The sequence below is a fragment of the Malus sylvestris genome, chromosome 16 (genome assembly GCF_916048215.2).
Source record: "Malus sylvestris chromosome 16, drMalSylv7.2, whole genome shotgun sequence".
Classification (NCBI taxonomy): domain Eukaryota; kingdom Viridiplantae; phylum Streptophyta; class Magnoliopsida; order Rosales; family Rosaceae; genus Malus; species Malus sylvestris.
In genome coordinates, this window is record NC_062275.1 from 8062640 (window position 1) to 8090036 (window position 27397).

The 27397-nt window shown below is 37.2% G+C and overlaps 2 protein-coding genes and 2 pseudogenes across 3 annotated transcripts; 1 reads left to right on the plus strand and 3 right to left on the minus strand.

The window, feature by feature from the left end:
- The first annotated feature begins 7814 nt into the window (after positions 1-7814).
- On the plus strand, positions 7815-9684 carry LOC126608037 (REF/SRPP-like protein At1g67360). Its single transcript, XM_050275795.1, has 3 exons — positions 7815-7981; positions 8093-8329; positions 8919-9684. The coding sequence occupies exons 1-3, from the start codon at positions 7967-7969 to the stop codon at positions 9372-9374; spliced, it is 708 nt and encodes a 235-aa protein (XP_050131752.1). The 5' UTR covers positions 7815-7966; the 3' UTR covers positions 9375-9684.
- A 359-nt stretch (positions 9685-10043) lies between these two features.
- On the minus strand, positions 10044-27053 carry LOC126608044 (uncharacterized). Of its 2 annotated transcripts, none has more exons than XM_050275804.1 (3): positions 26900-27053; positions 11414-11720; positions 10044-10304 (listed from the first exon to the last, which is right to left on the minus strand). In XM_050275804.1, exon 2 carries the CDS (start codon positions 11708-11710, stop codon positions 11423-11425), a length of 288 nt encoding a protein of 95 aa, XP_050131761.1. In that variant the 5' UTR covers positions 11711-11720; positions 26900-27053; the 3' UTR covers positions 10044-10304; positions 11414-11422. The 2 variants fall into 2 exon arrangements, with proteins under 2 accessions (XP_050131761.1, XP_050131760.1); XM_050275803.1 differs by lacking the exon at positions 26900-27053 and adding an exon at positions 12069-12208.
- Positions 21695-24132, minus strand: LOC126608041 (flavonoid 3',5'-methyltransferase-like; annotated as a pseudogene).
- Positions 25548-26758, minus strand: LOC126608042 (flavonoid 3',5'-methyltransferase-like; annotated as a pseudogene).
- Positions 27054-27397: the final 344 nt, after the last annotated feature.

Sequence of the window (27397 nt, forward strand, 5' to 3'; positions counted from 1 at the left end):
AGATTTAAAATCCTTTAAATTTAAAATCCCTCATTATAATACTATTAGAAACAGTTACAATAAAAAAAAATCAAACATTTTGATTGAATAAATGGATAAAAACTATGTAAAAATAATAAATAATAAATGGCAAAAGCATGTATAATGTATCCTTAGTGTTAACAAATTGGTACATTTCACATATAACAAAGTGTTACATTAATAAAGAATAATGGGTACATTATAAATAAATTAGGGTACATATAAAAGATTAAAAAATTATGAGTACAAATGAATTTTTTAAAAATATAGACACTAAAAGAAATTAATACATGGGTACAAAATAAAACTAAAAAGAAAATACTACAAATTTTAAAAAATGTTGCAAATTAAAAGTGGGTACAAACTAAAAATATAAATATATGATACAAAGCTTAGGCATAAAACATAAATATATCATATGTAATATTTCTATTATTGATTAAATATACAATGTCACGTGACAGTATACACATGGGTACAAACACAAATAAAACTTTAAACAATAAGGGTACAAAAAGAAACTAATATATGGGTACAAATTAAAAATGAAAAAAAAATGGTACAAATTAAAAATAGGTACAAACTAAAAATAAAAATATATGATAAAAATTTAGCCATAAATATAGATATACTAATTGTAACATTTTTAACACTAAAGAAATATATTTAAAAATAAAAATATTTTATTATTCAAATAATTAATGATGTTATTAATACTAAGGACCTTGATAAAAAATTGAAAATGAATAAGATTTTAATCAATGGAGTAGCAAAAAGAAAGATGTGAACCTAATTTCTCCATAAAATACTAACGTAGACGGACCTCGATGTCCACTTTGCTTAGCGAGTTCAACAAATAAATTCTTAGTATTACGGTCTGCAACCCGCAATACCTACAACTCACTGTTGTCCCAATAAGTAAGTAACAAATTTCCGAGGTGCAATATTACCATCATGCCCCCTATTGGGAAATATACATAAATTACCTGATTAACGCCTCAATCACACTCACAAGCTACCCTATCGGGTGATAACATCTATAGCACACGAATTAGCTATATAGTAACTTCGATTCTTCGAATACCTGTTTGCAATACTCACATGTCAATCATGTGCTATGCATAAAATCTTTATATAACGCCTCAAATGGCACCATACCTAAAAATCGAAAGTGTAACCATAGTTACACGCAATTCTAACAAAGATAAGTGTATACTACTACCATGCTAAAACTATAGAACGGATAACGTAACATGCCATGAGGATCCGGATAGTTCGTTTGTGGTACCTGACAACAACTTTGTAACTATAGCCTTCAAGGAGACTTCCCAAGGCTTGGAAGTGAACCATATGTCACGGCAAGATGCAGAAGTGACAAACATACTATATATTCGAACAATGCAGTTCACAATTCCATAATGAGCATATTCATATTGAATTTCTCTTGAATTTAGCGAAAAACTATGTCGAGAAGGTTAACATAACACTAAAAAATTTGAGGGTCAAAACAAATCCATCAAATCTAGGATATCAGGTAACTGAAGTGAATGTATCACATCTCGCTACGATGGTAGCTTCCAAAAGATTCAATCACCAACGGTAAAATTCGTTCAGCAGAGTATTTGTTGGGTGATTGAAGAGTTAACGATCACCACTAAACTTCAATGCTTGTATGATTTTTCTAGATAATCTATCTGCCTCCAAAATAACACGAACTGCAGTAGAATGGCCACGTACCCAAAGTTAACTAGAATGTTTTCTACCACAAGGAGGTGACTATGGCATCATGGTCAAGGTAGATGTTGATCAAATCGCCATAAAGTCCGATAAGTCCAAGAATGAGAAATTTTGATAAGTGGTCTAAAATGTAGTCCTTTCGGACCAACGAAAGGTAAGCTGACTTATCAAGTCGATAGATAATCATCGAAACATCATCATGACATCCACATGTACAAGAAACCTCATACTGGGAGATTACGGTGATATTTCCCATCTCTTCTCAAATACAGTAAGTGATTATAACCACTCGAACGATTTCTTGAGGATTCGTAAGTAACGTCATATCAATACTCCTGAATCCCAACTAGAATGGAATAGGACAAGCTAAAGATGTTTAAGGGTAAATATGTCTTTTGCTATGGTTAATAGTATTTATGTTGCACAACCGAGATAATACATGATAGTGCAATCATAGTCATTGATGTAGTTCTTCCACTACTGCTGTCAGAAACTTAGCTATTTCCAAAAGTAAGTGTAATTGGGAAGTTCTAAGGTTAATAAAGATTTTGGACATATTTCTCCATAGAGAAATACCATTCGGTTTTCAGATAAAAATGAAAACTGTTGACTCAAGGTCACATATATGATGGTTAATTTTGAACGGTTATACCGTTAGGAAATGTAAGCGATACTCCATCATGCTGCCTCTACATAGTTGAAATATCCAAGGAACATGTCATCATGGATTTCTAAAAAATGTGCCGACGAGGACGTCGAGCCCCTAAAAGGGTGGATTGTTAGATCGCACACCGCCCAATGCAATGGATCATCTATGCCTTATATATACATACTTACCTCCCTATAACACGAGGCCTTTTGGGAGCTCATTGGCTTTAGGTTCCATCGAAACTCCAAAGTTAAGCGAGAAATGGGCTAGAGCATTTCCAGGATGGGTGACCCACTAAGAAGTTTTGCTCGCGTGAGTTCCCAGAAACAAAACCGTGAGGGTGTGGTCGGAGCCCAAAACGGACAATATAGTGCTACGGCGGAATCAAGTCCAGGATATGGGGGACCCCGGGTCAGGATGTGACATAATTTAAGTAATAATTTAATTATTATTTTTTATGTCATTTAATTTTTTTAATTTAGTCTACACATATAGTCTTCCTCCCATTACTCATGCTATTTTAACTAATAATATTCTCATTTATTGTAAGAGAAAAGCTTTAAGCTTGACGATTGAAGATGAAGAGTCAAATAGGAAATTCTATAATTGACTTTGTGTAGTTTAGCGCAATCTTCACATATGCATTATCATTTTCAACAAAAAAAAATTAGAATAAATTATAACAATGATCTCTTAATTTTAATTTAATTAGAGCAATGATACCTCAAATAAAAATTCATTACCATTGGTCCCTCAACTCATCAAAACGTGCAGCTATTGTCCCTCAACTTTAATCAAATTGGAGAAATAGTCCCTCAACTTTAACCCAATTTGAGCAATGGTCCCTCATTTTAACCTAATGGTAGTAATCATTCCAACATAACTCATTTTGATAAATTTCTGACAAAGTTGACGAAAATGACCATAGCTGACACACCCTGACCGAGATCAAGGCATGATGGCCGTCACGTGGGGGTGACGTAGCCATGTGCACAGTGCGGAAGCAATTAAGATAAGAAATATATGAATAATTAAAATTGAATCTACTAGAGTGCACTACTAAACAGGAAGTGTTTGGAGTAAGATACAAAAGTAAGTACTTCTAATTAGAGCATAGAAAGTCTAAGTGCAGTCCAGTAGGACAAGTACTAATTATATAGTACCAGGAATGTCCTACTATTATTTAGATATGTTAGAACCGCCGAAATCCTCAAGGCCACCGACAGCAAGCTTACCTAAAACCTGGAGGGGCGCAAAACAGAAAACGTGAGTGGGCAAAAACAAATGTTTTACAAAACCATTTCATTTATCAACATATCAACCCCTCGCTGTAAAACATGTATAATTTTTCCCAGAATCCAGATATAAGCATAGACATAAATATATATGTAAATATATCAATTCAAACCATGCTTCACATAATCATATGCATATGTATGACATGCCATGATACAACAGAGTAAGCAATTCAGGTAAGAATAATTTCATAGAAATATAACATGTTAGCCGGAACCCCTGTGGTAGTTTGTATGGTTGAATTCATAGCTCAAAAGTCAATCTAGCCAGAGTCACTACAATGACCTATACGGCACTATACTGCACAAGAGTCGGAACCAAATGAAAAGGTTTGTACGACAATAATGGGTGTAATATAATTATGCTCAATACTACTTTCACATAATAGCTGGGCGGTAAATCGCTAGTCCACTACGAGTCGGAACCATAAATAAGGTCTGTACAACAAGACTGTGCACCTAAATTGGATCCAATATGAGCATATGGTGCAGGAGGTGACATAATAAACAGGCATGTGCCATATCTCTGGCTAAATCACAATCACCCTAGGTGCAGTTTTATGAGCTCAACTTTATTCTATCACATATCGCATCATCGATAATTCACATAACTAAACACAACTCACCTGAGCTTACCTGAGCGTCCACAACACCACAATTATATATAATGCATCAAATACCAATTCATAAACAAACTATAAATTCATATGCATGGCATTTAAGGCATACTTTCATTTAAACACATATTTCTGGGAAAATATCAAGTATATAAATATATACTGAAAACCAAAAGCCCACTCACTGGTATGTTGAAGGGTCGTAGCCCCCGAGTCGCCCTTGAACACGTTCATCCTTGGGATAAGTCTCACCTATATGCGAATTAACTATAAAAACGTTATTTAAAACACATAGACAAAACTAGCTAATAACTTCTCATACACTGGTCAAAATTGGTATTTGAATATACCAACGTGATCTACACAACGTCACGAACATCTCCATATTTTTAGAAAAATTTTCCGATTGCCCACACGCCGGCAAGGGCACGGCCCTACGCGCGGCCACGTGACAGGCATGCTGACGGCGTCAGTCAACGCCGTCAGGTATATACCGGGGAATATTCTGTGAAGTCCTAACGGAATCCGTCCAACCTAACTGACGGCGTCGGAATATTCCATCAGGCTTGACGGAATATTCCGTCGTCTCCTACCTCTGAACTCCAACGACCATCGCCGGTACTGGAAAACTGGGAAATTTTTAAACCGTGATATCTCGGCCATTTTTGCACCATTTTCACGATCTTTATACCAAAATGAAGTGCATGGAGAATAGAACAAGTTTATACCTCTTTCAAGCTTAAAAAACCACGGGATCTCGCCGGGAAAATGGAGAAAAACTAGCCAAGCTTCGACCTCTCGATTCCGACGTCCAAAACCACCTAACGAACTTCTCCGAGCCTCTAGAGGGCCTCCCAAAGCTCCCTATGAGCTTAGAATTTCAAAAAACACATGTTTTTACGTTAGCATGAACAATGTTCAAATCGGAGATTCTTGGTTCACGAGGTTTTCGAAGGTTTTCATACCTGAAACTGGTATGGATGAGCTCGTGGTGAGGAGATGAAGACGATGCAACCAAGCACGATCTCGATCCGTGCGTGAATGGGTGAGTTTGGTGCTCGTCCATACGAAGAAAGAGGAGAAAGAGTGAGTCTAAGAGAGAGAGCACGGGAGAGAAGAGAGAGAATGAGGTTTGTGTGTGTGTGTCCCACGTGGTCACCAACCAACCAAGAACATGACATCCAAGAACCAAAATATGTGACACACATACACTACAATTTCACGTCTAAGGATAAAACCGTCCTTTAAAGTCCTCGAGAATAAAATAATACATATCTCTGAGACGGGCTGTGACAATAGCTACCCATTTTGATGAGTTGAGAGACTAATGATAATGAATTTTTAGTTGAGGGACCAATACTCCAATTTGATTAAAATTGAGGGATCATTGCTACAATTTACTCAATATATTTATACTAAGGGGTGAGAGATTTGAGCTAAGACAAACTATGAATAAGCTATAATAATTTAACATAAACTCGTCATAAACTATGACTAAGCTATAATAATTTAACATAAACTCGTCATTCACCAGAATTAAATTATAAAAAAAATTCAATTATAAGTAAAGGTAAATATCAATTTTATAATAATAAATAGCAATGTAAAAAAATGTTCCTCTTCAACTTATTATGTCTCGATTTCTAACTCACGTGTAAGTTCAAATAGTAATATCTTTTTTTTTTTTTTGAAAACTTAGTAATATCATTTTATTATTAAAAGAAACTTCTTTACATTGCGCTATATAATAAATTAATGAGTAATGTTATTCATACTATATTTTTGTACTACATTTTCATACCACCTTAGGTGGCATTTGAGGTGGACATCCATATCATTTGAATTAATTAAAATTTTAAATTTAGTTTATTATTTAATAAACTAATAATTAAAAAAATGATTTGGCTGTACACATCAAATGTCACTTAAATAGTATAGAAATGTAATATAAAAGGGTAAATTACATAGTAGCCCCTCAGGTTTGAGGTCTATTGCAATTTTATACAACATCTTTAAAACATTTCACTTTCATACCTCAAGTACTATTTTATTTCAATTTCATACAACAGTTACATTTTCCATCCATGGATATGTTAAATGCTGACGTGGCTGCCACGTGGCTGCCAAATGTCTGCCACGTGGCAAATAAAATAATTTTTTATTTAAAAAAAAAAAACCTGTTTGCCACTTTTTTTTTCTCTTTCTTCTTCTTCTTCTCTTTCTCTTTCTCTTTCTTCTTCTTCTGGGTTCGGACCCCTTTTTTTTTTTTCTTTTTTTTTTCTCTTTCTTCTTCTTCTCTTTCTCTTTCTTCTTCTTCTTCTTCTCTTTCTCTTTCTTCTTCTTCTTCTTCTTCTCTTTCTCTTTCTTCTTCTTCTGGGTTCGGACCCTTTTTTTTTCTTTCTCTTTCTTCTTCTTCTCTTTCTCTTTCTTCTTCTTCTTCTTCTTCTCTTTCTCTTTTTTCTTCTTCTTCTTCTCTTTCTCTTTCTCTTTCTTCTTCATCTGGGTTCGGACCCCTTTTTTTTTTTCTTTCTCTTTCTTCTTCTTCTCTTTCTCTTTCTTCTTCTTCTCTTTCTCTTTCTTCTTCTTCTTCTTCTCTTTCTCTTTCTTCTTCTTCTTCTTCTTCTCTTTCTCTTTCTCTTTCTTCTTCTTCTGGGTTCGGACCCTTTTTTTTTTCTCTTTCTTCTTCTTCTTCTTCTCTTTCTCTCTCTTTCTTCTTCTTCTTCTTCTTCCTCCTCCTCCTCTTTCTTCTTCTTCCTCCTCCTTCTTCTTCTGGGTTGCAGGGGTTCGGTCCCTTTTTTTTTTTCCTTCCAATTTCAGTTTTTTTTTTAAATTAAAAAATTATTTTATTTGCCACGTGGCAGACATTTGGCAGCCACATGGCATACATGTGGCAGCCACGTCAGCATTTAACAGATCCATGGATGGAAAATGTAACGGTTGTATGAAATTGAAATAAAATAGTACTTGAGGTATGAAAGTGAAATGTTTTAAAGATGTTGTATAAGATTACAATAGACCTCAAACCTGAGAGACTACTATGTAATTTACCCAATATAAAAATATGGTATGAATAGTATTACTCTAAATTGATTTAGAACCTTAACGTTTAGTTTTAGACTTAGAAAGAGTGGTTTCGTAGTGGGACCCACGTACGATGTAATGACAAGGCCCACAGAATACATTTCCGCCTCACACTCGATCATGATGGAGGGAAAGCAACTGGGTACCCGCCACGAGACTCCTTAAGTCAAGCTCGTTTCCTGAAACTTCCACAAACCTCCCTTCTTTGGGAGAAGAGATCCGAACATTTAAAATTTTATCCAACGATCTATAATTATTATAATTTTTAAGAATTCAAAATAAGTGGACCGTTGATAAAATTTAAAAAATATAAATCATTTGATCCGATGATTTTGATAGAGCTCTTCTCCTTATTTTGGTTTTCTAGTCGACCTACTCTGGGCCCACTCAGAACAAAACAAATCCCACATCCACCGCCCATCGTACGAACACACCAGATTCCTCTCGTAACTCCTCCTGCCACTATAAATAAAACCATTTCTCTATTTTCCGATCTTCCGATTCAATTTGCTCTTTCAGTCGCGACTTCCCGGAATCTCAAAAACCTGAAAAACAATCTGCAAACAATGGCAACCGTCGATGTAATTGAATTTCCGATCATCTGATTTGTCGTTTTATCTATATTTTTTGGATTTGTTTTTGCGTGGATCCTTGCCAACTATCTGATTTTTTTTTTTTTTTTTTGTGTGCAGGATGGGGTACAGATCAACAGCAAGGAGAAGGAACTGAAGCATCTAGGGTTTCTGAGGGTGGCGGCGATTCAGACGCTGGTGTGCGTTTCGAGTCTGTACGGTTACGCTAAGCAGAACTCTGGGCCGCTCAGATCGACGGTCGGGACTGTGGAGGGCGCTGTCACCGCCGTCGTCGGTCCTGTTTACCAGAAGCTCAAGGGCATTCCTGACGATGTCCTCGCTTTTCTCGACACCAAGGTATTCTCTTCTCTTCTCTTCTCTTCTTTTCCTGACTCGAAAGAAAGAAACTGGAAAAGTTATGCATGTCAAATTAGATTATGCAAAATTACAAAGTCGAAATGTAAGATTGGTGCGGATTGTCGAAGGAATAGTGAAGTGTTAATTATGGTCTTTCTGGTATCCTTTGTGAACAGATGGTAGAAATTGTATGAGGTTGTGCTTGATCGGTGGATATGACTGTTGGTTTGCTTATGAATTGTGAAGGGGGGGGGGGGGTTTTACTTGTGTAGTTGTTGTATTTTGTGTCTGGGATTGTATCCTGATGCCGAAAAGTCCCATCGGAATCCCATTGTAATAAGAGTGAAGGATCATCCGTGAACTGCGATTTCGATATCTTCATGGATAACTGATGCTTGTGATCCAACTAGTTTACTTTTTGTGTATTTGCTAACTCGATTTTTGAGCTACGTGTTTAGTGAGTTTTAGTTTATATGTTCTGCGGTTTTATGATGCTCTGTGCATGCTTACATATATGATCAACGTTGATTTTGAGATTTATTAGATGTTGATATGTATCATGTATGAGCAAAGATCACATTTTCAACAGGTAGACGAAGCTACAGACAAGTTCGATAAGCATGCTCCACCTGTGGCTAAGCAGGTTGCGAGCCAAGCGCACTGTTTGATCCAGAAAGCAGCGGAAAAGGGACAGAAATTTGTAAGGGAGGCTCAAACTGGCGGTCCACGCTCAGCTATTCACTATGCAGCAACCGAGTACAAGAACTTTGTCTTGAACCAATCTGTGAAGCTGTGGGTCGGACTCAACACGTACCCTTCCATCCACAGAGTGGCACAGAAGGCTACACCAACCGCTGCTCGCTGGTCTGACAAATACAACCACACCGTAAAGGGCATGACCCGCAAAGGCTATGCCATCTTCGGCTATCTACCCCTTGTTCCGATCGATGAGATATCCAGTGCGGTTAAAAAGAGAGAGGTGGAGAAGAAAGAAGGTGCGGCTGCACACGTCGAGCACAAATCTGATTCTTCCGATTCTGATTGAAGAATCGGAAGAATCAGATTTGGTCTTTTAATTCTACTAGCAGTCTTGTTTCGAGTTGTGTTTAGGGTTGGCTGGTTGTGGATGAACTGAAGATATGTGGATAGCCACTTAGCTTAGCTAGCGACTTCTGTAAATTAACTTCTAGACCCTTTCAACTTCTGTCTCAGTTTGGTAAAGGTCGTTTACCCTTCTCTTGGCGTGCGATTGTTTAGATACCGACTGATTTTGGTGCCGATTGTGGTTGAAAGGAAATGTCTGGTTCTGATGGATTACCATTTCGACAGCATGCATTGCTACCGTTTTCGTTTAAGTTCTACTCCATGGATACAAGGGAGTAGGATTCTCTCTCTTTTTATTTTCTCTCTTGTTATCTTTTCTTTTATTTAACCGGTTATGATTAAGCTGCGTCAATATCTTATTTTGAATTTTTTATATAGAAAAAAAAACAAAAAAAATGAGAGGAAGGGAGAGAAGGAGATCATAATAGGAAGTCTTACTCCGGATTCAAGTCCAAACTATCTAATGACAAAAGGGGTTAGTGGTATTCACGGTCTCATTTTTTTAATTTTCGATCATCGGATCAAATGAATTAAAAATCAATAATAAAAAATTAACAAGAAAATTAACAAGGGTATGTGGAAGATAAAAATAAGTGTTGACAAAAAAAACTAACTAATTCGAACTTTTATTTCGTGTTGTCTGCATAATCCCAAACTAAAGCCAATGGAAATCCAAAGATTGTACGATAACAGAAAACTTGTAGAATTAACACATTAAATGTTTTCCTCCGCAACATCGAAGATACATGGGACTCTTATTCAAACAGAGACCAATCTTGAATAAACATTAAAACCGAACAACATTTTACGACAACGCCAAATTCCAAACTGCAACAGAAGCCTCAAACCTGAATTATGCAGATGGCTTGACCTGCAACAAGGAAAGAGAGCATCAAATATCATTCATCTCGTCAACCTGAGGATCTTAAGCACTATTCTTAAAGGTTGCGTAAACCTAAAAAACCCAATTACAGTGAGCTTATCCCACAATAGAATCCAACGTAAAAGATAGCACATCTAGTTTCAACTCGTAAGGACATATTTGAACTTCGATGATGCCCTTCGACAAAATCTAAGGCGGATGTAATCCTTTGCTCTCGTCTATAAAATGTAAGTGGTGGAAAGTTCAAATACAAAATAACTTACCGACTGTTTCTCTACGTACCAAAAAGTGACAAGCGGATAAGCATAAAGATAAAACCATGAATTTGCATAAACAGATGAAATGTTGGTGCCTAACCTATGAAAAGATTCAGGGCTGGTTTGGTATTGCTGTGCTTTAAAAAAAAACTGCTGCGAGAATAAGCGGCTGTGCTGTGAGAATAAGCGGCTGTGAAATAAAGCAGCAGAGTGTTTGGTAAACTTTTTTGTAAAAGTGCTTTTGGAAAAAAAAGCAGTCTGATAGTGGGTCTTTTCATTAAAGGAGCATTGTAGCTCGATGTGCTTTGAAAAAAAACCAGTTTTCCAAAGCTGCAAATAGCAACTTCAACTTTTTCCTTTGATTTCAGCTTATTCTCACAGCAGCTTCCAAAATAAGCCTTTTTTTTTCACTTTACCAAACACCTAAAACCCTCACAGTTTTTTTTCATGGGTGCTTTTTTTTTAAGCACCTCACTCCCAAACTAGGGCTCAATCCAACAGAACTAGGGCTTACCTAAAAGAGAAGGGTCATACAAATCAAAACACATGCAAGACCAGCAATGTCCCATGCCAATACAAACCATGAGTTTATTGAAAGATTCTCACCGGAAATATTTAGACTAATTAACATGAAACTTGTAGCAATGACCCACACATATAGCACAAAGCTACCGCTAATGCCAACACACACTCTCCTGGGTACATGCGTTGGAGCAATTAGCATGAAGATGTATTCGGCTTCCATTCTCTTGGAGGCCACTGACAGCAAATGCAGAACATCCACACATTCCGAACAATGCAATAGAAACACAGAATGCCTTTAAAACTGAAAAAGCATACCTTATGCACTCATTTAGTTTTGGGGGTGACGAGATCATTGCTGTGTTCAAGGAGATCATCATAAGGATCCCTCCGGCCCTCAACCTGGCTAATCTGAGCATCCCAACGGAGCTGCGAATTATGGCGCTCAAAGGTCCAAAATCCGTAGGGACGGAGGGGTAGCGCCCACATGTCCTTGGTCTTTTGGCACCGGTCCTTCACCGCATACACGTGCTCCCTGAACTTCCTATCCCTCTCCTTAGGGTCCTCCATTAGCCTCAATACCAAATTCTCAGCAAACTCCATTATAAACGCCATCTCTCAGTCCCTGAACAACGTTAACCTAAAAATCTCAGCTCTGTTCACAGTTCCACAAACCCTAGCTTATACAAATCCAAAATATTCATACAAAACACGATTCAGCTACTATAGATTATTCGATTGGAATTCAATAGGGGAAATTTACGTTCAGATACACACAGAATTTTAAGATTTTTGTTTCCTTTCTAGCTTTTTCTCGGCAACCAAACAGATCGGATGGTCGCTGAATGGGAATTTTTTATGTGGGAAGAAATTGATTCAATAAACGATCTAACCAGCGATTAGTCTGAATCATATAGAAGATTAAACAGATATATCAACAGATTTGAAGAGGAGAATCGATTGGGAAGCTTACCTGTTCGTTGATTCGAGCTTTCCTGCTCAGCTCAGTGTATGGCACGATTTTTTGGGGTCGAACTGGCAAAGCAGCGGATTAAAAGTATTTTGTTTGGACCAAGCCTTATCAACTTCTATTTATTATCTAATTAAGGCCCAATTTTTATGATTTTGGACTTGTACAAGATTTGAAGCCTACAACTTCAATTGGGCCAAACACTTTAAACAAGCGTATAGACCCATTTCAAGTGCTTATCCCAAATTTCGAATTCATGATTTTTTTGAGTGATGAATCAACGTACTAATTTGCTCAAAATGGCAAATCAACGTAAGAAATATTATTGCTCACCACTTTATTGATTATTGTTGAATGAGTTTGTTTTAATCTATGTGCTACACAAACTTTGAGACTTAACTGCTTCTAACGGTAATAAATAGAGTGATGAACGAAAATGCACTCTTCAACACACCTTAAAAAATGTTATATGTGTCAAAACCGAATTCACAGTCAAAGAGGACAAAACGAAAGACAGTCATAATTTCACAAGCCCATTTCAATTGTTTATTAAGTGTTGATCTCAAACTACTTTTTTACAAGTCCAAAGGAGGGAGAATGATAGTCGTATTCTTTCTATCAGTGGTAAAGTGGTCTACCACTAAAGCTATCAATCAAACACTCGTAGACAAATAGGATAACACATATGTTGTGTAATATGATATTTTTTTTAATACATTCGACATTGAAAGAGGAGAAATCAAATTCAGGATTTCTTAGTGTAAGATAAACGCTCTTTGTGAACTAAACTCCAAACTCCATTAGACCATCTCCAATAGTGGCTTATAACCTAAAATTCCCCTTCTTCCCCCCCCCCTCCCCAAAAAAAACCCACTCCAACCCAAAACCTAAACCAAACCTAAAACTTAAAACCTAAAAGAAATGCAAATACCAGCCACAATTTAGCCTACAAAATAAAATGGGACTCACGGGTGAGAGTGCAAAGTGGGCTGTGAAGCCCACACCCCAAAACCCAACTCACCTCACGCGCCCACTTTCTTCCAGCCGAAGGCCCACCCACGTGGGTTGGTCCCCTCTGCTGTCATGGTTACTGTAGCCCAATGGCTACTTTTGTTCATCCAACGACCACTTTAATTGGACCGTTGGTTAATCCAACGGTCCACGTTCAAAATTTTTTATATATATTTATTGAATCTAACGGCTTAGATCGAATATAATCAAATCTAACGGTAAAAAAAAAAAGATATAGCGGTCCAAATTTAAATCCAACGGCTAAAATAATTTTAAAAAATTATTTAACTTAAAATTCAACCAAAAACTCTATAAATACCTATGTATTTGTTCAAACATTCACACAAAACTCAATTTTCTTCTACAATTCTTCCACTTTTTCTTTCTACCATTTCTTCTCATTTCCAAAATTTTCAAGATGGTAAAAGAGCATGTTAGAGGTCGTAATTGGACCTTTGACGAAGATATTGCTTTATGTTTGGCATGGATTTCTGTTAGCGAAGATGGTGCCGTCAGCACCAATCAAAACTAGAAAGGTTTTGTGGGTAAAATTGTTGATAAGTTCCATGAAAACTCCAACGCCGGTCGAAGGGAAGTTGGTGGTGTTTATGATCAATGGAAGATTATCAACAAAGCGTACACTTTGTGGAAGGGAAGCTTGGAGAGAGCCATGGTTGACATGCCTAGTGGAAGGGGCGCCTCAGAAATTGTAAGTTTCTTTGTTGATATTTTAGTTGTCATGTACATAATAGTATTTTGCAACTAATTATTTTTATGTATTTGTTGCATAGGGTGACAAAGGAATGACAATTTACAAGATAAGAACTACACCAAAAAATCAAGCTTTAAAGTTGCATCATGCTTGGAACATCCTCAAGGATTGTCTAAGGTGGGGAACCGATGCGAATCAACAATGTGGAAGATTATTTCATAATGAAGCCCCACCCCCAAATGATGTCAATGAAGGTGTGAATTTTGCCGACAATGAAAATGTCGACCAAATAAGCCCAACTTCTTCTTTTCCAAGGCCCCCGGGTAGAGATAAGCAAAATGAAGCAAAGAGAAAAGGGAAGTCCCAAGATCTAATACGTGCACAATTTGCTAGCGAAATGGCAAGAATGAACAAAAACCAGTGCCGTCGGCAAGAAGAATCGGCCCAAATGCTTTTGGCCATGAAGGAACAAGGGGATAGGGAGCAAGAAAGGTACGAAACTAATTTTATAATGGAGGACCTCGACAAATACACTCTAGAGAGGAAGAAATACTTACGTGGTAAGCAAAAGGAAATTTTACAAAGGAATGCCACAAGGAGTATATTTCAAGATGATGATTCATCTCAAGACTATCACCCAAGTCCATTACCAAGTCAAGATGGTAGATATCATTATTAAGTTTATGTAGTCTATGAGTTTTCGATTGTATTAAGTTTATGTGGTTTATTAATTGTCTTTTTTTTTTTAAAGTTTATGTGATTTATTAAATATCGTTGGTATTAAGTTTATGTGGTTTATCATAATTTTCATGTATTGATTTAGTGATTTTTCAAAATTTATCGGAATTTAAATATTTTAGGTTAAAATATTCATAAAATTAATCTAGGATAGTCTACATATTTTTTTTAAGTTAATTTTAAAAAAAATAGCCTTAATTCATTCTTTGATAATCTGGGGTTAAAATTTTAGATCAGAAGGGTTGGAGTAGAAAAACTGTTTTTGGGCTAAAACCTAAATTTTCTGGACTAAATATTTTTAGGTTTTAAGTCACCATTGGAGATGGTCTTAGTAAGTTAATTTTTCCACACATTGAGTGATTTACATGTCCTTTTTTTTCACATATTCGGTGATTGACAGGTCTTTCATTCAATCAAAACATAACCAGAGTTGAAGTTTTGTGGCTTACCACACAAACAACTTTATTTTGTTGTATTTTGAAAAGTAGTTAGAATGTAGTATTTGTTGGGTTGTGAAATACAGTTGGCCATTCCCAATTCAACTAAGCACTAGAAGAATTTGAGCTGAGCTTCTCAAGTGTATACCCAGAAGTTTTCTGCTAGCTGCAAACTGCTATACAATACAAAAGCACTTATTTAGCCAACAACACAGCCTTCAAAAACTGCTTCTGCGGTTTGCTTGTTTGGGCAGTCAAAACTCAAAAGGAGTTGGAGTAGGCAGAAAGGCATTGAATGTGCACCATCTTTTGAAGAAACTTTAGGCCCCCTCCTGCATGTAGAAATTTTTTAATATGCTGAAAAGACAATTGGTACATTAAGTATCATAATACAAGTAGTTAGAAATTTTTTTTTTTTAATATTCAATCACTTGTATTATAACGTTTGACGTACCGAACTATGTTCCCAGTATGCTGAAAAATCTCCCACTGCATCACTAAACTTTGTTTCATATTACTAAAAAAAAACAAAGACAGATTTGACTCCAACCAAAATATTAATTAATTAATAAATTAATAAATAACATAAGAGAAAACAAAAATGCAAACAATAAACATGGTGACGTTTTATGCATGATCCATTTGAGACAAGAGTATTTTCACAATCTGACATTTACATAGAGATAGAAGTTAAATTGCTAAACCTTTGTCTTTTTTCTTAATTTATTTGTATTTATTTGGATTTTCCAAGTTACGATGCAAAATATTCAAATTTAAGATTTGTGCAGTGATTCGTCGTTGTCATCATCATTTTGTACTTGGTTTTGTAGACCAAAATTTAAGTTAATTCAGATTATCAAACATAAAATCCCTCCCCTTGTAAATACAGAGAAATATCACAATATTATTTTCTTAGCTTTTGTGAATTTATTTTCTTAGCTTTTAACTCTTGGTTCTTATTGTTCTTGGTCAATAACTTAAATGTGTGTTCTCACCCTTTTTGACCACCTAAAAGCAAGTGCGATAATTAACACATCCTTTTGGTGTCTGCCTCACAACTTGCTCATTGCTTCATTGCTTGTGCTCTTTCTTTCTTCTGCATGCACTCATTCTGCATAAAAAGTATTTCTACTCTTCTAAGCTGTAAATTCGAATTTCGAATCTAATTTCCTTTATTTCACATCCCAGATAAGGAACATCTTAACTTTATCCTGCAAAATAACACTTTACAATATCTATTCTAGGAAAGAACTTAGATGAAACAGGTCCACAACTATTACGACGTTACAAGCCATTTTTACAAGGTCATGTTAAGAGTTTTATACATGACTATGAATTAGTAGTTCAGGACGCCACGATGATAGTAAATATGTTTTATATAACTCTCTCTTATTCTGAAGAGATATTACCGTATTATTAGAAATATAGCATCATTTTTTTTAGTACATCGATATTTTTACACTAAGGGAATGGAGAGTTCAGCAAAGCCACATAATGGGCAGCCTAATTTGTTATCGAATTTGCCATCCATTAGATTCGAATCTAAAACCTCTTACTTGCAAGTGAAGATGAATACTACCAGACCGTAGTAATGAGTGGCGAAATATAATTTCATTGGATTGTCTCATTGATCACGTGCTACAAAGAAAATTCAAAAACAGGTGTCTCTGTTAAATTTTAACAAAGGAGGTATTTTTCAAGATGATATTCATTTTGGCTATGCTAGAATAAAATGATCATTTAAAAAACAGGGCAGAAGCAAAGCTCAAATGCTAAGGTCACATTAAGCACACCATAAACCATTAGGTTAGTCGGAGGCATCCCCAGTATGTGAAATAATGTTCTGTATTTCATTTCTTAATCAAAAGGAATTACAATCAGGTTTATATACACTTCTGTAAAATAGCTTAGTGACTAATTAAGCTTAGTTAACTAACTAAACTAGGATTAGTTACATGGACAACTGTAACAAACTTATAACAGTATTACAGCTAGCTATTATGTAGCTCTTTACACCCCCTCAAGCTGATCGGAGGAGGACCGAGAGAAAGCTTGGACTGAAGAAACCGAAACCGAGCTTTAGACAAGGATTTGGTATGAATATCAGCAACCTGATGGTGAGTATGGATGTAGTGCACACGAAGCAGTTTGGCAAGAACAAGTTCACGAATATAATGATAATCAAGTTCCACATGCTTTGTGTGAGCATGAAAAACCGGATTAGAAGCCAGAGAGATCGCAGAGATGTTGTCACACCAGATTTTAGGAATAGTAGAAAGAAGGAAATCCACATCCTGAAAAATTTTGCACACCCAAGTAAGTTCAGCTGCAGTGTGGGCGAGAGATCGATATTCAGCTTCGATAGAAGAACGAGCAACAGTATGTTGCTTTTTGGCACTCCAACTGATTAGATTTCTACCCAAATAGATGCAGTAACCACTGGTAGACCGGCGATCAAAGACACAACCTGCCCAATCAGCATCAGAGAAAGCAGTAAGATGCAAAGGACCTTTCTTGAACCACATACCTTGATCAATGGTACCCTTTAAAAATCTGAGGATTCTTTTGACAGCTTGAAAGTGGGAATCCCGTGGACAATGAAGAAATTGGCAGACTTGATTCACTGCAAAGGAAAGATCAGGTCTTGTCCAAGTAAGGTACTGAAGGGCCCCGACAATGGATCTGTACTCAGTGGGATCAGCCAATGGAACACCAACATGATCTAGTTTCTGTGTGCCTAAAGGAGTACCACAGGGCTTGCAGCCGTCCATGTGTGTCTTGACTAAAAGATCCAAAGCATACTTGTGCTGAGAGAGGAATATACCTTCAGAGGATCGGTGCACTTCGAGGCCAAGAAAGTAATGTAAAGGACCTAAGTCCTTGACTGGAAACAAGGAACTGAGTTGATGAATAAAGGATTGACACAGAGAAGTATTGGGGCCAGTGACCATAATATCATCCACATAGACAAGCACAATCACATGAGAGGGTTGAAGTTTCACAAATAAGGAACAATCAGATTGAGAATTTGTGAAACCAAGGCAGACTAAAGTATGAAAAAGCTTATCATACCAAGCCCGAGGAACTTGGTTTAAGCCATAAAGAGATTTGTTAAGCTTGCAAACATAGGTAGGCTTGTAGGAATCAATGAAACCGGGGGGTTGTTGCATAAAGACTTCTTCTTGAAGAGTACCATGGAGAAATGCATTGCTTATGTCAAGTTGGTTTAAAAACCAATCATGTTGCACAGCAAGAGTGAGCAGAATACGAATTGTAACCGGTTTTGCAACTGGACTGAATGTTTCTTTGAAATCAATGCCTTCCTGTTGATGGTAGCCTTTAGCAACAAGGCGGGCTTTGTATCTGTCAACTGAGCCATCTGGTTTTCGTTTGATACGAAATACCCACTTACAGCCTACCAGATTTTGATGTGGAGATGAAGGGACAAGAGTCCAGGTGTCTGTGGAGTGAAGGGCCTGAAACTCTTCAAGCATGGCTTTATGCCAGTGGTCATGTTTGGAGGCTTGGAGAAATGTGGTAGGGATAAACGAACTTGGATCAAGGGGATGTTTAGTAGCAGCCAAGGCTTTTGGCTTGAAAATGCCAGCTTTAGATCTGGTGAGCATGGGATGATGATTGAGAGGAGCTGAAACCAAAACTGGAGGAGGCAAAGGGGAATGCTCCTGAGAAGGAATTGGTGATGAAGGCTGCGGGGAGTGTGGATGATGGGGTGCAGATGGTGTAGAAACATCACTAGAAGGGTGTGTACTTTGTCCCGGAAGAGAAGACGAATATGGAGGTACAGATGAGCTTAGGTGAGGAAATGGTAGGAGAAAGTCAGTTGGCATAGGGGATGGAGCAGAAGAATCCCTCTGAGAAGAACCGGTAGGCAGTGAAGGAAGATCATTATATGGAAAATGATCTTCATTAAAGATAACATGCCGTGAGATATAAATTCTGTTGGAGTGAACATCAAAACACCGATAGCCTTTATGTTGAAGACTATATCCCAGAAAAACACATTGGGTACTTTTGCCATCCAGCTTGGAATGCACATAGGGCTTGAGCCACGGATAGCAACTGCATCCAAACACCTTCAGCTTGGAATAGTCAGGAGGCTTGTGGAAGAGAATTTCCCATGGAGACTTGTAAGAACCAGAAATAGGCATCCGATTGATAAGATATAGAGCAGTGGAGAATGCCTCTACCCATAATCTGTGTGGAACCTTAGAACGAACAAGAAGTGTCCTGGCAGTCTCAGTGAGATGTCGGTGCTTGCGTTCAACACATCCGTTTTGCTCAGGTGTGTGAGGACAGCTAAGTTGACGAGAAATACCATGCTTGTGTAAAAAAGAACAAAATACAGAACTTGTAAATTCACCCCCTGAATCAGATCTGAAAGTCTTGATTTTATTCCCAAGAAGGTTTTCAACATAGGATTTGAAAGTTACAAAGATAGACAGAACTTCAGATTTTGCTTTTAAAGGAAACAACCAGCTATATTTGCTAAACTCATCCACAAAGAGTACATAGTACTTATAACCACTGAGAGATGAAACTGGACAGGGACCCCAGACATCACAATGAACTAACTCCAAGCTACGAGAGACAGTAGAAGTACTAGATGAAAATGGCAATTTGTGAATTTTGCCAATGGCACAGTCTGTACAAAAAAATGAAACAGAAGCAGAACGAGCAGGAACAAGTTTAGTAGTATGCAGGATCCTTCGGAGAATAGCAGGGGAGGGATGACCAAGCCGGTTATGCCATTGCTGTAAAGAAACTTCTGTGCTAACTAGAACAGTAGGTGAAGCTTTGAGTGGTTGGCCTTGTAAGGGATAGAAACCATTCTTAACCGGGCCCCGAAAAAGCATCTTCCCAGTGGAACGGTCCTTGATAACAGAACCATCAGAGTCAAGGGTTAAGGAGCAATAATTATCCCTTAAAAACTGATACGCAGAAAGCAAATTAAATTGCATCATTGGGACATGAAGAACATTATTTAAGCGAAAATCAGCATGAGGAGTTTGAAGAACAGAGGAGCCTATATGGTGAATGGCCATACCTTTACCATCACCAACATAGACTTTATCTTCACCAGAGTACGGAGTGGGATAAGAGATTGCGGCAATATCATTAGTAACATGCGCAGTAGCTCCAGAGTCCAGGAGCCATGGAGACTGGGAAGAAGAAGCAGTATTGACACACATAGCAGCAAGCTGAGCAGGTGGAATTTTGCCAGCAAAAGCATGATTCATTCGAGCATAACAATCAATAGCCTCATGATCAAAGGAATTGCAGATTTGACAGGGAGACCGAGGGCCAGAATTGCGACCGTAACCACCAGAATTACGAGTGAAGTTGCCAGAATATCGATTAGAAGGACCATTACCAGTGCCATAATTGTTGTAATTTCCACGATAATTGCCACGGCCTCGATTGTTTTTCTGAAAGTTACCCCGATTACGATTGTTGCGCTGAAAATTAGGGCGATTACCAGTGCCATATGCTTGTGAGAAGAAGGGCGTAGGTAAAAGACCATGCTGAAATTGTGAAGGTTGAGCAACAAAGGCTTGGAATGGTTCTGCAACAGTAGATGAAGGAGTTTTCTTCTTCCGAAGCATAAAAAGTTCTTTGTTCATTAGAAGACCATGAAGCTCATCTAAGGAAGTAGATGAAATTCGAAGCATGATAGAATCAATGAATGATTCATAATCATCAGAGAGACCATTAAGCGTGACAGCAATGAGATCTGATTCAGAAATTGGGGCTCCGGCAGCCATAAGAGCATCTGATATACCTTTGATACGCTGCAGATAATCAGAAACTGAGAGATCACCTTTTTGAAGAGCATGAAGACGCGATCGGAGCTGATGAATGTGAGCAGCCGTGACTCCACCAAAACGCTGTTCAAGATTCTACCATAATTCTCGAGATGAAGTGACACCGACGGTAAACGGAATTAAGTCTTCAGAAAGAGTATAATTCAACCAAATTAGGATATTTTGATCCTTTTCATACCAGATCTCGAAATTAGGGTTAGGAATTGCAGAAGCCACACCAGAATGATCAGAAAGAAATGGCGATGGACATTTCTCAGATCCATCGATAATCCCGGTAAGCTTGTATCGGCGAAAGATCGGAGCAAAGAGAGCTCTCCAAGCCAGATAATTATCCTTCTTAAGCTTTGTAGGAACCATACAACTGATGTTCTGGATGGAAATCGAAGAAACCAGAGAAGAATTGGAAGAATTAGGGTTCATCGGAGCAGGCGGTGGAGGAACAATTTCTGGATCGACAGGCGAAGAGGTAGAAGACGCCATGAAATCTATCAAGAACTCAAGCAAGAAACGCAAAGATTGAAGCAAATGCGATCAGAGAGATGAAGAATTGCAGAGGAAGGTAGGATCGGTGAGTGAGCAGAAAGGCGGTTGATACCATATGTGAAATAATGTTCTGTATTTCATTTCTTAATCAAAAGGAATTACAATCAGGTTTATATACACTTCTGTAAAATAGCTTAGTGACTAATTAAGCTTAGTTAACTAACTAAACTAGGATTAGTTACATGGACAACTGTAACAAACTTATAACAGTATTACAGCTAGCTATTATGTAGCTCTTTACCCAGTTGGTGGTTGGTGGCAAATTACAAGCATTTCCCAAATTTAATTAACACAGAATTCCTTGTTTCTCAAAAACTAAAAACAAAAACTTTCTTAAAATCAAAATAAAATAAAACCCACATGAATTTTATGTTTAAAATTTGGAATAGAAAATCTTCCAAGATTAAATGAAGTTCACTAAGAAGGCAACCAAGATAATGTTCATAACCATTTTAATTGCCACAGATAAAACTATCTTAATTATTTATTAGACAACTTCAAAATGAGAGTTGTTTCTTGCTCAGCAAGCTAACAGAGACGCCCGCAGAGGGTGAGTCCATCTCCGGTGGAAACAACGGCTAGCTCAACTAGGTCATCCGCGGCGAGAAAGCTGTTGAGTTCCAGCAAATGTTTTCTGCCCTTCCTTGCAAATTCTTGCACATTCTCCTCTCCTCAGGCTCCGCCACTGTCCCAAACCACAATGTGTTATCATAAGCTATGATTCCTCCAACCTTCACAAGCTTCATCAGCTGCTTGTGATATTCCATGTACGAGTCCTTGTCGGCATCCACAAATGCAAAATCAAAGCTCCCTTCTTCCTCCCCCTGCTTAATTGATTGCACGTTTAATTCTCCAAATCAAATAATATAGTATTAACTACTACTACTTATTACTTAAGCTAAGTATCGTGATGATATATTACATCCCAAATTCACCATTATTTAGTATTTACTCAGGATCAACATTATATTATTAAACACTCGTAGAAGAGGTTTAACATGCTAATTTGAGAGTGCGGATAACATTCTCCATAACTGTGTAGCTTTCTCTTTGTTTTAAAGACAAATGCTATTCATATTTACCAATTTGTTACTTGAAATCTAGAGACAAACTTAGGTGGGTCAGCCTGACCAGCTTAACGATCATGCACTATGCAGAAGGAAATAGCTCCACTGTATAGGGGTTCCTTCCAACCACACACAAGTACAATTTCCAATGCACACAGGCCACCCCATCTTATAAATTATAATGGCCTAATCTACTTTCTCCCAACTTAAAATCACAAACATTAACTTACTTTGGTAATGAGATCATTTAGGACCGTGAAGGCATCTGACTGGCAGAAGTTAATCTTATGTTCCACCCCAACCTTCTGAATAAATGGTAGTCCAACCTCATAGGCTTCTTTATCTACATCGATTGCTGTTATCTGAAATTTGAAATATTAATCTAGCTAGCCACTACACGTAAAAGGATGAAATTAATCTAACTATTTCAAAGAAATTTTTTATAAAAAAAAAACACATGAATAATATTAATAAACGAGTAGTACATACTTTTCCATCAGCAGGCAGTGCAAGAGCAGTAGTGAGAAGAGAATAACCAGTGAAGACACCGAGCTCCAACGTCTTCTTAGCATTCATCACCTGCAGAAGCATCGATACAAGCAGACCTTCGTCTACAGGCACATTCATAAGACTCCTGCGTGTTCGAAATGTAATCCTTCAGGCTCATGTAATTATATATATATTCATTCATGAAGAAACGTACAAGAGGATTGGGTGCAAAATGTGGCCTCGTTAAAACCTTGGCAGGGATTTAAGCCCAGTACGAAGGAAAAAAGAGTACTACAAATATCAAACCCTACCAGACAGCATATTTCTCGATGGTGGCCTCCCTTAGTTGCTTCAGTTGCTCGTGTTCTCTTGGAAAGCAGCTTGTTTCGAAGATGTATTGTACTATCAGAAATTAAGGACGTTGTTTGAGACCATTAATTAACGCAAAATATAATTAGCACCTTCTGTTTCTTTAGTTTATAAATATTTCAACAACAACAAAATGTGGACACGTAAACCTGAATTTCAAGAATTTTTTATACAACGATATATTTACGAATTGATTGCGAATTCTTCATTCCAAACTGTTTTCTTAAAAAAAAATTGCAGAAGATAGACATTTGTGCATCATGCAGCTTCTAAGTTGTAACTGAACTTATAAACAGGGACATTTGTGCATCATGATATATGGCCATCTCATAATTTAAAAATAAAAAGAATCTAATTCCCAAAAAAAAAAATAATAAAAAAGTATCTGATTTTTAGCTGAAAAGACTAAAGATTATAAATGTTGATTTTTTTTATTTCCACAGTACAAGAAATTTTTATTAAAAAAATTAGAACGAAAATGTTGAAAACTCCAATCTGAATCTGAAAGAAAGAAATCTAGAAAACGAGAAGGAACTCATCGTTTATATGAAACAGGAGGTCAAGACAGTGGTGTTACAAACTAATCATGATCATCGTGTAAGAAAGTTAAAATGCCTAACAAGTTTGGAAGAACGTCACTATGGCGGTCTAGTTTCATGTGAATCTCTCTTTTATAAAAAACGCATTTGATCTGTAGAAGCAACGAGTCACATTAGGGAAAAGAAAACAAGAGTGTACCTTGAGAAGTGCTGGGGTTTTGAGGATTATCTTCTCCGGTCTGTCGTCTGCCTTGGCTGAGAAAACAACAAAAGAGCAAATGTTTATTTTCTTCAATTTCTAATTTTCTGTGAAATAAGCAGTTGGGTGCATTGTGTGTTTTATATTGGGAATTTGGGTGTAAAGGGGTAGGTGGCAAAAACATGGCCTAAAAGGAAAGGTCGTGCCAGACTTTTGGACTGGGCTTCACTTTTTATTTGATAGGTGTGGGCAGTATGGCTAGTTGAGCAGTGTGGCTGGTTGGGCTGTTTTACATTTTTTGGATCCGTGGATAATTACTTATATGTAACAGGTTCTTTATTGAACATTATTAAGGAGTGTATTGTATATAACGTTCAATGGATTTTCACAGAGTTCTGAACATAAAGATTTTGAGGGAGTTTAGTTGCCTTTAATAAGTTCATGTGGATTTGATTTGAATTTTACGTAGATCTTAACAAAGTTTGTGAGATTTTTATCATGAATTTTGGAGCCTTTATTGTATATAAAATTTGATGGACTTCACAAAGCGTTGTTTGACTCTCAAATTCAAGTGTATACAATATAATATTGTAGTATTCAATTAAGATTTTTGTAAGTCTCACATAAATATAGGTGTATTCAAAATTTCGTTGATTTTAAAGGATTTGATTGACTTTTGAGTGCTTTTATAGTAAATATTTTGTCATTGTGAATCCAATCACTACCTATAAGATTTTGTTGGATTTTATTTTTTCCACTTCTAATCATATACTCCACCACTCACCATAATTAATACAATGATGATCACTAGCTACCAACACCACCACCTTATCATGACCATCCATGTTACCTCTACTGCCAACAATGTCACCTCACCTTGCCATGACCATCACCATGACCCTATCACCCCCACCATCACCTTATCAATACCACCACCACCATCGTACCATAACCTCTTACGATCGCTCGCCGATGTCATCACTACCACGACTGCCATCTCTACTACCACCATCTTATATACCCTACCCATCGTCACCCCCGCCTTTACAACTAACATAACCTTCTACGACTATCTTATGGCCGCCACCGCCACCGTGACCACCAACTTTACCACCATTATCACCACCTCATCAAGGCTGTACCCACCCCCACTCCTCCATCACCCCAACACCAGGCTGCAACCACAGTCTCACCACCCTTACTTTTATCTCCTTCACCAACGAGTAGAGGTAGCAAATCAACTCATTGGGTTGTTAATGTGTACCCATTTAATTTAATATCACCATAATATAGAGGTGATAATGGTAGTGGTGATGAAGGTGTAAGGTGAAATCAAACTAAATGAGTCTTAATGGGTTTTCTGATTTGCCACCTCTACCAACAAGCATTTCCCAAATTTAATTAACACATAATTCCTTGTTTCCAAAAAAAAATAAAAACAAAAATTTTTCTTAAAATCAAAATAAAATAAAACCCACATTAATTTTATGTTTAAAATTTGGAATAAAAAATCTCCCAAGATTAAAGGAAGTTCATTAAGAAGGCAACCAAGATGATGTTCATTCATAACCATTTTAATTACCACAGATAAAACTGTCTTAATTATTTATTAGATAGCTTCAAAATGAGAGTTGTTTCTTACTCAGCAAGTTAACAGAGACGCGTGCAGAGGGTGAGTCCATCTCCGATGGAAACAACGGCTGGCTCAACACGGTCATCCGCGGCGAGAAAGCTGTTGAGTTCCAGCAAATGTTTTCTGCCCTTCCTTGCAAATTCTTGCACATTCTCCTCAGGCTCCGCCACTGTCCCAAACCACAATGTGTTATCATAAGCTATGATTCCTCCAACCTTCACAAGCTTCATCAGCTGCTTGTGATATTCCATGTACGAGTCCTTGTCGGCATCCACAAATGCAAAATCAAAGCTCCCTTCTTCCTCCCCCTGCTTAATTAATTGCACGTTTAATAATATATTAACTAATACCACTTACTACTTAAGCTAAGTATCATGATGATATATTACATCCCAAATTCACCATTATTTACTCAGAAGTTTAACATGCTAATTTAAGAGTGCGGATAACATTCTCCATAACAATGTAGCTTTCCCTTTGTTTTAAGGACAAATGCTATTCATATTTACCAATTTGTTACTCGAAATCTAGAGACAAACATAGGTGGACCAGCTTGACCAGCGTAACGGTCATGCACTGTGCCGAAGGAAATAGCTCCATTCTATATGGGTTCCTTCCAACCACACACAAGTACAATTTCCAATGCACACAGGCCACCCCCGTGTTATAAATTATAATGGCCTAACCCACTTTCTCCCAACTTAATTCACAAACATTAACATACTTCGGTAATGAAATCATTTAGGACCGTGAAGGCATCTGACTGGCAGGAGTTAATCTTATGTTCCACCCCAGCCTTCTGAATAAATGCAGTCCAACCTCATAGGCTTCTTTATCTACATCAATTGCTGTTATCTGAAATTTTGAAATGTTAATCTAGCTACCCACTACACGTAAAAGGATGAAATTAATCTAACTATTTCAAAGAAAATTGAAAAAAAAACACATGAATAATATTAATGAGTATTACATACTTTGCCATCAGCAGCAGTGCAAGAGCAGTAGTGAGAAGAGAATAACCAGTGAAGACACCGAGCTCCAACGTCTTCTTCGCATTCATCACCTTCAGAAGCATCGATAGAAGCAGACCTTCAACTACCGGCACATTCATAAGACTCCTGCGTGTTTGAAATGTAATCCTTCATGCTCAAGTAATTATGTTTAAAGTGATGGCAAACGATTAATCCGAATCATATAGAAAATTAAACAAATACATCAACAGATTTGAAGAGGAGAATCGATTGGGAAGCTTACCTGTTCGTTGATTCGAGCTTTCCTGCTCAGCTCAGTGTATGGCAAACGATTTTTGGGGTCGAACTGGCAAAGCAGCGGATTAGAAGTATTTTGTTTGGACCAAGCCTTATCAACTTCTATTTATTATCTAATTAAGGCCCAATTTTTATGATTTTGGACTTGTACAAATTTGAAGCCTACAAATTCAATTGGGCCAAACACTATAAACAAGCCTATGGACCCATTTCAAGTGCTTATCCCAAATTTCGTATTCATGATTTTTTTGAGTGATGAATCAACATACTAATTTGCTCAAAGTGGCAAATCAACATAAGAAATATTATTGCTCACCACTTTATTGATTATTGTTGAATGAGTTTGTTTTAATCTATCTACTACACAAACTTTGAGACTGAACTGCTTCTAACAGTAATTGATAGAGTGATGAATATTAACACCACTTAAGGATGATGAGCGAAAATGCACACAATTTAAAAAAAATTATATATGTCAAAACCG

Coding starts and splice junctions, on each gene's coding strand:
- LOC126608044 (XM_050275804.1), bottom strand. CDS start 11,710: ATGGCGTTTATAATGGAGTTTGCTGAGAATTTGGTATTGAGGCTAATG.
- LOC126608037 (XM_050275795.1), top strand. Junction 8,330..8,918: donor TCGCTTTTCTCGACACCAAG/GTATTCTCTTCT, acceptor CATTTTCAACAG/GTAGACGAAGCTACAGACAA.